Source organism: Geospiza fortis, unplaced genomic scaffold (assembly GCF_000277835.1).
Source record: "Geospiza fortis unplaced genomic scaffold, GeoFor_1.0 scaffold112, whole genome shotgun sequence".
NCBI lineage: Eukaryota > Metazoa > Chordata > Aves > Passeriformes > Thraupidae > Geospiza > Geospiza fortis.
The window spans coordinates 21108562-21119383 of NW_005054298.1; the positions used below are offsets into that span (position 1 = coordinate 21108562).

Consider the following 10822-nt stretch of genomic DNA (forward strand, 5'->3'; position numbering starts at 1 on the left):
AATTTCAGAATTTTCCTTTTTATTCTCCTGATGACTTACCAATAGGATCAAGTGCCACAACTGGTTCAGACGGAAGACTTGGTTTACCTACTCCAGCCATATTGATTGCCATTACTCTGAATTCATATTCCAGACCTTCAGTTAACCCTGTCACTCTGAAATCTTTCATTCTTATTGGCGTTGTATTTGCTCTCTTCCACAGAAGACTATTTCTTTCTTTAACTTCAATGTGATAGCCTAGAAGATAAATGATGAGACAAAAATATGGGGGGGGTTTCTAGAAATCCTAATTTCTCACAGCATTGTGAAACATCATACTACCCATATTACATGTTGCATATGCATTGTGCAAGAGGAGCCCTGAAAATCAGGTTAAGAAATGAATGTGGACATACATAGTGGATGTACATAATTGCAATGAGGAGGTGTTTGTAAATGCAAATTGCTAATTTTGTAGACCCAAGTATTGTCACATACGGTGAATTTGGGTTTATTTCTTTATATATTTTGGCTATGAGAAAAGATATTGTTTCTCAGTTAGTATTTTCCCAACATTTGAGTTATTTCTTTTTTTAAATAGGAAGTAAACCAGTGAAATCAGTCAATTAATCAGTCAATCAATCAATCAATCAATTTAGTGCATAAACATCTGCTACTTTTATCTTGCCTTTTGACAGAGAGAAAGAACTGTTAAGTAGTATTAACTACTGAAATGCCAGGGAGGTTTTGGGGGATGTACCTGTGATTGGTGAACCTCCAGTTCTTCTGGGATCAGTCCAAGTTAAAGCTACAGACTCATGTCGAACAGCAACAATATTGGGAGGTGGAGGAGCATCTGGGACATCTAAACAGTATTGAAAAAAAATGCAGCAGTGTTAAAAATTATTATCACCTCTAAAATAAATTTTTTAGATTTCAAAAATTATAATGGATACTTACCAAATGGATGTTTTGCAATGACAGGCTCTGATTTAAGACCTTCCCCTACTCCATATTTATTTTCAGCCCTGATCCTGAATGTATATTCATTTCCTTCATGAAGTCTTGTAACTCTAAATGTGGTTTTCTGGACTGCAGAAGCACAAGTCACCCACTTATTGTTTACATTATCTCTCTTCTCTAGAACATAGTTAGTGATTTCTGAACCACCATCGTCTTTTGGAGGGCCCCATTTTAAGGTTATGGCATCAGCTGTGACTTCTTCAAATTTCACTGGACCTGTTGGTATGCCAGGTTTGCCAACAACTTTCACAAAAATAGTGCCTTCCTTGCTGCCAGCAACATTCCTCAGAGTTATTGTGTATTTTCCTGCATCAGCTTTCTGGCAGTCATGTACCACAAGGGTGGTGTTAACTGCTGTAGATTCAAATGCTACTCTTCCACTCTCAGTAATTGCTTGGTCTTCATCCTTCTTCCAAGTTACGGTTGGGACAGGCTTGCCTTTCATAGGGATTTTAAGACGGAAATTGCTACCCTCTTTAGCAGTATAGCACAAATCAGGTAGATCTCTTAAGTCAAGTTCAGGTGTCGCTGTAAAAAATGAAAGAATACAGTTATTCCACCATACATAAACTCTGTGGTAAAATTAAGATGCTGTTTTAAAGGTGTCTTATTTCTATGTATACATGGTAATAACAGTATGCATAAAATATAATTTGGGTAAGTAAAGCATTGAATTAATGATCTTGCTTCTCACCAACATCATCTCTTGCTACAATTGTGATCTCTGATGGAGTTCCATATCCAGCATCATTTTGGGCCCTCACTCTGAAAGTGTATTCTTGTCCTTCTTTTAAGTCTCTCATTGAAAAATGGAGGTTCTTTCCCCGCATAACTTCTTGCCATTTATCTTCACCAATCAGGACCTCAACAATATATGCAGAAATACGGCTTCCACCATCACTGATAGGCTTCTTCCATACCAAATTGCATGAGGATTTTGTTACAGCTGAAGCTTTTAGATCCACAACTGGCCCAGGTGTTTCTGGAAGGAAGAAAAGCATAGTAAGTTTTCATTCAAGCTAAAAATAAAGATTATTTGGATGAAAAAAAAAAAAAAGGTGAAAAATATTCATTTTTCCTACCAGAAGCTTTGACAGCATCACGAGTTTCACAAGGATCACCAATACCATATTCATTTTCAGCAAACACTCTGAAGAAGTAAGATTTGCCTTCTTCTAAGTTAGTTATCCTGTAGCTTGTCTTTGGACATTCTGTTGTTACTGTGGACCATGATTTTCTTTCTGCATCACGTTTTTCAACAACATAATTTGTGATTGGACTGCCCCCATCTACTAGAGGAGGCTCCCACGTAATGTAGGCAGAATCTTTGGATGCTTCCTTTACAACGAGGTTAATAGGCGGGCCTGGAGTATCTGGATAAACACAACACCACCATATTTGATTTAGTAACAGACTTTTGAAAAACAGTTAAAAAGTTAACAAGTATATTATAATGGGAAAGCCCTGAAACTTACCAAGTACTTTTACAACAATGGTGTATGACTTTTTGCCACAGCTGTTCTCCAGACTGAGGACATATTTTCCAGCATCATATTTATTTACATTTTCACAACGCAGGAAGGTATCAAAATCAGTTGATTTGATGTCTAATCCTTGTCTATCCCTTAGGTTGGCACCCACTTTAGACCATGAAATCTTAGGAGGTGGACGTCCTCTTACTGGCACGTAAAGTCTCATTGTGACTCCAGCACGCAGCACAAGGACTTTCCTTAGTTCTGCATCAAGTTCTCCTTCAGGTGGAACTGTGTGTTTAAGAAAAAACCCCATGTAATTAAAGCATCATGTTTAAGAAATAACCCCATGTAATTAAAGCATCATGTTTAAGATTATCACAAAAGTTACAGTGACAAAAACTCTCTTTTTACTGGCATTTTGCTAGACTACCCAACTTCTCATGTTTGTGATGATGTTAGTAAGTATCCTGACTCCTGTTTGAAGATAATTTGAAAATATACTTTTTTTTTCAGTGATTTCACTTACTTTTTTTTTCCTGCCTTTACACCATTTATGTTAGAAAGGCTCTTAGTTTCTCTAGAAATCAAAGGAGTTTCAGAGCACTCTGGACTCCAATGCTTTTCTTGAACTAAGATAGTTTTATAAAGAAATGCTTTTGTAAGTACAGCAAAATACATACAAAAGTTAGCATGTATTTTAAGGAGTAAGTGTCATGCAATCAAAGAGTATCATACAGCTGCTTAGAATAGTAATCTTAGCTTAAAATTGTTTAGAAGATACGAAGGTGACTGAAAGTTTTAAGAAAGATGAGAGATCTGAAAATTCTAATATTATGATTAGAAAAAGACAAAAAATCTTGAAGATCCAGTAGGAGGCAGAAGGCTATAAAGCATACAATGAAAAAAGCAGAAACCAAATTCTATTCTCTTCCTAACTGCTCTGTTTTCTTCCAAATTAGCCACTGTTAGCCCACATTCTTGTAGTAAAAACATGTTCAAAATTAATCTGTGCCTGTGACGTGTGACAAAGTGTGTCTTTGAAACTCATCCCATAAATTGAAGCAAAAGTCAACAAGGCGAGTGTTTCAAGTGAACTTACTTAAAATGTCTTTGGCAGTGTGTTTATCCGGAACATCACTTGGATCGCTGTATCCAATCTTATTGACAGCATAAACACGGAACTGGTACTCTGTATCCTCCATCAGCCCCGTTACCACAAATTGTGTAGCCTGTAAATTCTTGGGTAGATTGCATCTGACCCAGTTGTCTGTGTCGGCTCGTTTTGATTCCACTAGATAACCAATGATAGGGCTTCCTCCATCATATGCTGGTTTGCTCCATGACAGGCTTATGGAATTACGAGTAGTATCAACCACTTTCGGGAAAGCAGGTGGGCCAGGAGGATCTGAGAATTAAAACAACATAAAGTTAGCATACCAAATGCTGCATGATAATATTTGGAAATAATAATGGAAAATATCTGAGATTTTAGCTTACATTGAGGGTCACGAGCATACACAGCTTTAGATGGTGCGCTAGGCTTGCCAGGTCCAGCCTTATTCAATGCTATCACCCGGAATTCATACTCTGTTCCTTCTTGGAGTCCAGTAGCTTTAACAGTTCTTTCAATGACAGGCTTCCTGTTTACTTTTGTCCAGTTAAGAGCCTTCGTTTCACGCTTCTCAAGTATATAACCAGTTATTGGGGATCCACCATCACTAGCTGGTGGCTTCCAGCTAACAGTCATAAAGTCTTTTGTTACATTGCTAATTACTGGTGGATCACAAGGTCCGGGCACATCTGTGGAGATTTATTTGAAAATTACATTCACATTTTTAATTATGGACAAAAACCCAGTGACTAATGAAACTATTCCACAAAGCACTTACCATATGGGTTCTTAGCAACTGCAGGTTCAGTTAAGATGGGGTCTCCAACACCGTATTTGTTTTCAGCACAAATGCGGAACTGATACTCATGTCCTTCGATCAGTCTCTCCACAGTGCAGCTTGTAATGGGTACATTGGCACTGACTTGGGCCCAGTTAGGTCTGCTTGTTTCACGCTTGTCTACAATGTAGTTAGTAATTTCTGAACCTCCATCTTCCAAAGGAGGCTCCCAAGAAAGCATTGCACGATCTGCATACATATGTTTGACTTTGACAGAAGCTGGTGGGCCAGGCTTATCTAGAACAATTAACATCACATTGTTATAGTTCTATCTCTTGCTATATCATTTAATTAGAAAAGTGTTTATTAATAGACAGTTTTTAGCTTACCAAGTACTTTAAGCCTAATGGTTGCTGACTTTGATCCACTTGCATTTTCGGCAGTGATAGTGTAGTCTCCTGTTTGCTTCCTGTTAACACTGAACAACTCAACTGTAGCAAGATTTCTCTTCGTGGTGATCTTAAGGCCTTCAGATGGCTTTAAAACTTCTCCTTCTTTCTTCCAGGTGATTGCTGGCATTGGCTTGCCATACACATTTGCCTCCAGGCGCACATTAGTTCCAGCTTTTACTGTAAGCTGTGATTGCATAGACAGATCCAACTCTATTCTGGGAGGAACTGAAAGGAAAGAGTCCAAAAGTTAATCAGTCTAGTAGGAGATAAATGTCTCATTCTTCTCATGATTGTAAGTTTCCAATATGCACAGACTCCTTCCAGAGCTATCAAATGCTTTTGTATTCCTTACCATTTTCTGGATGAATGGTCACTGGATCAGAAGGTTCTGAAGGTCGACTAATGTTAACTGCTGTCTTGGCAATTGCTCTAAATTGGTACTGAGCATTTTCTTCCAAACCAGTCACAGTGTACTCTTCCTGGGGTATTTGATACGGAGTTGTATTGCACCGAACCCACTTATCACCAGGTAATTTGCAAGCCTCCACAAAGTAGCCAATAAGTTTGCTACCACCATCATGCTTTGGTCTTGTCCATACCAGTGATGCAGTACTCTTAGTGACATCAATAACTTCAGGTTTTCCAGGGGGATCTATGGCAAATAAAAATGCATTATAGTACATTTTTCAAAAAAGAACTAACACATTAAAAAATGGCTTTTATATTACTGGATCCTATTTACTGCATACCTAGACAGTGCAATCAGAGTGATGTCATAATAAACATGAAAGTATAAACAGAAGGGCAAACTAAAGATCATAATAAGTTGCAGATATAAAACAGTCTGTTGCAAAGTATTGGTATAGGTGGCTTACCAACTGGTGCTCTTGCTGTGACAAACTCTGTTGGTTTACTAGGTTTACTTGCTCCAGCTCTGTTCAATGCATAAATTCTGAAAGTATACTCAAGACCTTCGATGAGGCCCACACAAGGATATTCTGTGGAGCGCACAGCGGTGTCGTTAGCTTTCACCCAAAGTAAACTATTCCTTTCCTTGCGCTCAATGAGATAACCAGTGATTGGACTGCCTCCATCGCTATCTGGTCTATCCCAAGCAACAAAAATGCAGTCCTTATTGACCTTGGTGATACGTGCATTCTTTGGCTCACTGGGAACATCTAGAAAGGAATATGAAGAGAGACATCAATTGAATGTTTTCTTAGTAGAAAGTTTAAATAGAGAAATGCTGCTATCAAAAACTGGCATACCAAATGGGAATCTTGCAATCATCTTGTCTGAAGGAAGCGGCTCAGAAATCCCAAAACGATTTTCAGCACGAACACGGAACATATACTCTTCTCCAGGAATCAGTTTTCCAATTCTGCAGCTTGTCTTTGTGACAGAAGATAAAGCTGTTACCCAGTCTCCTCGGCTTACATCACATTTCTCAACTACATAGTTTGTAATGTTGCTGCCCCCATCTTCAAGAGGTATGTGCCATGAAAGAGTACAAGCATCAGCATCTATTTCAGAAATATCAAATGGAGGCTGTGGCGGACCTGGTTTATCTGCATGAGAAAAGTATATTAAGAAAAAAGGGATGAAATAAAATGGCAATCACTGGAATATAGTAAAACCAGCTTTGTATAAAGCTGGACTGAAAAACAACCAAATGGAACATACCCATGACTGTCACTTTGATTTTCTGACTATCAGTACCAGAGCTATTTTCTGCAGTAAGAGTATAAAAATCAGTATCTTTTCTAGTCACATCCTTAATGATAAGAACAGAAGACTTTTCTGCTTTATGCACAGCAAGGCGACTGGATGTAACTACATCTTGATCTCCCTTCAGCCATTTACAGACTGGCTGAGGCTTCCCATATACATGAGCTTCAATTCTCAGTTTCTTTCCAGCTTTAATGTGAACATGATCAGGCATCAGAATCTTAGGTGGGACTGTAAAAAAAAACACACAGGGGCAAATAAGTTCAACTTCTTTGACATATTAATTTACTTTTTCTCATTTTCTCATGTGAAACTTCTCTGCTTCTCTCTTAAGTGGAATCACCTGTATGAATGACTAGAAATTCTTTAGTTTAGGTTCCACTTATGGACAACTTCAGTTTCTGCAGGTGACAATATCCATTCCAGTCTTACTTTTGTGTTATTGTACAGTTTATAAGAGAATATTTATGATTTTGGATTGCCTTCACACACATTTATGTAGAGATTTTTGCACTATTAATGCACAAAATATAATTTCTCTTTTTATCTGAAACCTGTTGCATGCTTATGCTGACCTTCTACAAGAAACATGGAGAAGAAAACTGAAGTTCTTACTGATATAAACCTGCTTGCACAGTCAGTCTTTCTGTATCTTTGAATTATTTTTCTCCTTCTTTTGTACAAAATCAAATTTTTCCCAAAAGAAACCTGACAGCATGTTTGGTGTACTTCCTTCCACTGGCTAGTTTTCATTCTCCTGCTCCTGTACATCTCTCTTTTTCTTACCATGTCCCAAATTAAGAGGATTCTACTCATCTTGCCCTTATCCTACATCTTTCTGTGCCTCAGGAACCCTGCCACCTTAAATAGGCCAACCTGTCCTCCATGATTTTTGTTTTAGATTCCCAACCAACCTTATAATATAAACCATTTATTTTCTCTTACATTAAAATAGGTCCAGCTTTCCAATTTTATCTCTCAAACTACCAGTCTGACACTTCTTCTCTTTCATTGAAACCAAATTGAAGGTATTTTAAATTTATTTATTTATTTCTCCCTAATTCTTATCTTCCAGTTCCAACTGCAACTGTACCTGAAAAATTATTTAATAATTCTGACTTAGTGGTCAACTCTCATTTTTTCCTGACCTGTCAAAATATTCAGTGCAGTTAACCATAATCCTCCACATAACTCTGTAAAGCAAACATCTTTCTGTGGCTCAAAAACCTGTATATCTCACTCATTTAATTATTGCAGCAGTATATTCAGTAGTATTCACATTGTTACTTACTGAGTTGTTCTTTAATTTCATATTCTCCTGTAGCTTCTATTGGCAAACTTACTCCTACAGCATTTCTAGCTGCCACTCTAAAGTTGTACTTCTTTCCCTCTTTCAGACCAGCCACAACAATGGAGAGATCTTTAACGACTGAATACTCCATCCAGCGATCTGCTGGTTGATCATGTTCTTTGTAGCTAACAATGTATCCGTCAATCTTAGAGCCTCCGTCGCGCAGTGGTGGCAGCCAGCCTAAAGTAGCACTATTCTTTGTAATTTCAGTAACTTCAAGTTTTCTTGGTGGATCAGGTTCACCTTTCAGGGGAAAAAAGGAACACATTAAACACTGAATTTCCAAGATTTTCTTAATCTTGAATATTGGATGCTATCCATGCAAATTCAACAAGAACAATATATACAAGATGGAAACTTGTCATAATTTCAAAGGTACTATATTCATTGACCATATTGTTTGAAAGAAACTGATACAGATATACTTATGTTTATACTTGAGCAGCTAGCAGCATTGTTCCATTTAGAAGCACTAACTCAAAAAATGCAAGAATCTGTTAAAATTAGAGAAAAAGAAACAGAAAACATCCATGGAGGAAAACATAAAATATACATAAAGGCACACTCACTTAGAGGATCTGATGCTAGAACAGGCTTTGGTATGTCACTCGGAACACCTGATCCATATTCATTCACTGCTGTTACTCTGAAGTAATATTCATTTCCAGGCACAAGGTTTGCTATTTGGAAACTAGTTTTCTTTAGTTCTGCCGTGACTGTTGCCCATGTCTTCCTGTCAGCCTCCCGTTTCTGCAGGATGTAATGAGTCACTGGGCTACCCCCATCATTCTCTGGAGGTGCCCATGAAAGATGACAGGACATCTTAGTGACATCTGAAACCTTGAAGTCTGACACAGGTCCAGGAGTATCTATGAAGAAATTTCATTTTATGTTAGTATTTTCTTCTTTAAAAAGTTAAAATTAAAGGGGACCAACAGCTGTCTACATGGAGGGAGTTAGTGTTAGGTGATACAATTATGCTCAAAAACTGTTGCACCTGAGGATAATAAATATTCCTGCAAGTAACATCCAAAATAGTTTTAGAATTGTCTTGAGGTATTTTCTCATTACTTACCCAGAACTCTGACGTTCACAAATACAGCCTTTTCTCCAGCTGCATTAACAAGGGTCAATGAATATTTGCCAGAGTCATCACGTGTGGAATCAGGAATGACACAGAAGGCCATAGTGTCAACCAGATCAACTTGTCCTTTTCTGATAACATTATCAATGCCCATTCTCCTCCAGGTGACTTTTGGTGCTGGGCGACCCCTCACAATGGCAAAAAGTCTAATAGGGCATCCTGCTCTGACTGTGACTAACTTTCTCATGCTGGCATCCAGCTCAATCTCAGGAGGTTCTGAAAGACAAAGAAATAAAATGCAAAGTTTTGCACATTAAATAAAATAAGCATAAAGAAAATAAAGTGTTGAATGTAAACACCCCAAAAGAAGATGGGAAAACCCACCAAGAATTTCTTTGGGAGACACAGCTTCTTTCAATTCTGCTGGTCGGCCAAGGCCAACCTGGTTTTGGGCAGAAACCCTGAACTCATATAATTGCTTCTCATCAAGGCTGGTAGCTGTGAATTCTGTATGAATAACTTGAGCAGCAACATTGCATCGTTTCCATCCTGCTTCAGGATCAGCACCCTCAACTTTTGGTCTCATTTCCACAACATATCCAATAATCGGAGCACCACCATCGTACACCGGTTTTCCCCAGCCAAGGGTTAAGGAAGTCTTTGTGCTATCAACCACTCTCAAGTTTGTGGGAGGACCAGGTGGTTCTGCAAGACAGTAAAAATTACAGATTAGAACACAGCTGTACAGTTTAGCAACTTGTTAACATTGAAATAATACAGAAAAATACAGGGATTTTACCTATTGGGTCTTTGGCAATTACAGGTCTTGATGGCAAGCTTGGTTCTCCAAGTCCAACTTCATTTTCAGCACTGACGCGGAACTGGTATTCGTGACCAGGGAAGAGATTAGTAACCTTCTTGCGTCTCTCCGGGATTGGAGTTTTAGTAACAGGAACCCATCTTAGTGACCGCTTCTCTTTCTTCTCTAAAATGTATCCTGTAATTGATTTTCCACCATCATATTCTGGTGGATTCCAAACTACAGTCATCTCTTCTTTGCTGACTCTTGTGACATCTGGAGGGTCGGGGCGTCCAGGTCTATCATATTTTGTTTTTGCAATAATTGGATGTGTTTCTGTTGGTGGACCAGTGCCCATTTTATTCTCTGCACGCACTCTAAATATATATTCATTACCTTCAATGAGTCGTGTCACTTTGGCATAGTTTGTTAGGACAGAGGAAGAGAATGTAGACCAAACCATACGCTTGCTTTCACATTTTTCCAGGATGTAGTTCTGTATTTCACAACCACCATCATCTTCTGGAGGATCCCAAGTAACAGTACATCTATCACTTGAAATGTCAGTGACCTTCAAGTTTCGTACGGGACCTGGTTTATCCAAGACAATAACAGTAGCATATGCTACGAAGCTACCAGCTGCATTAGTTGCTGTAATCACATATTTCCCACCATCAGTGCGCCTTGATTTTGTGAGAACAAACTTAGATGTGTCAGAAGTGTTTTCAATACTGACTCTTGGAGATCTGGTGAGATCTGTAGCATCTTTGTCTTTTGTCCATACAACTTCAGGCTGTGGTTTTCCTCTGACTCCAGCCTCAATTCTAATTGTGTCACCTGCTTTCACAGTTAGAACTCCACTTAACTTCAAATCTAGCACTGGTTTCTGGAGATCTTCCTTCACAACAACTTCAGCTGTTTTTACCCAGTTACTTTCACCGGCCTCATTCTTAGTTTGAACTCGGAATTGGTAAATTTTATTTTCCACACATTTATCTACCATGTAGTGTGTTTCCTTAATGCTGCCTTTGTGAACTCTTTC

General features: G+C 38.4%; 1 protein-coding gene across 1 annotated transcript in view; it reads right to left on the bottom strand.

The window, feature by feature from the left end:
- TTN (titin) overlaps nucleotides 1-10822 on the bottom strand; it is a 238349-nt gene that overhangs the window by 47234 nt on the left and 180293 nt on the right. The window contains 19 exon segments of the mRNA XM_031058521.1: nucleotides 40-237; nucleotides 740-844; nucleotides 940-1530; nucleotides 1697-1984; nucleotides 2085-2375; nucleotides 2478-2765; nucleotides 3577-3882; nucleotides 3975-4277; nucleotides 4367-4663; nucleotides 4756-5043; nucleotides 5171-5470; nucleotides 5694-5996; nucleotides 6087-6386; nucleotides 6502-6777; nucleotides 7838-8140; nucleotides 8467-8766; nucleotides 8973-9257; nucleotides 9366-9686; nucleotides 9781-10822. Of these exon segments, the coding sequence (XP_030914381.1) occupies nucleotides 40-237; nucleotides 740-844; nucleotides 940-1530; nucleotides 1697-1984; nucleotides 2085-2375; nucleotides 2478-2765; nucleotides 3577-3882; nucleotides 3975-4277; nucleotides 4367-4663; nucleotides 4756-5043; nucleotides 5171-5470; nucleotides 5694-5996; nucleotides 6087-6386; nucleotides 6502-6777; nucleotides 7838-8140; nucleotides 8467-8766; nucleotides 8973-9257; nucleotides 9366-9686; nucleotides 9781-10822 (6385 nt within the window).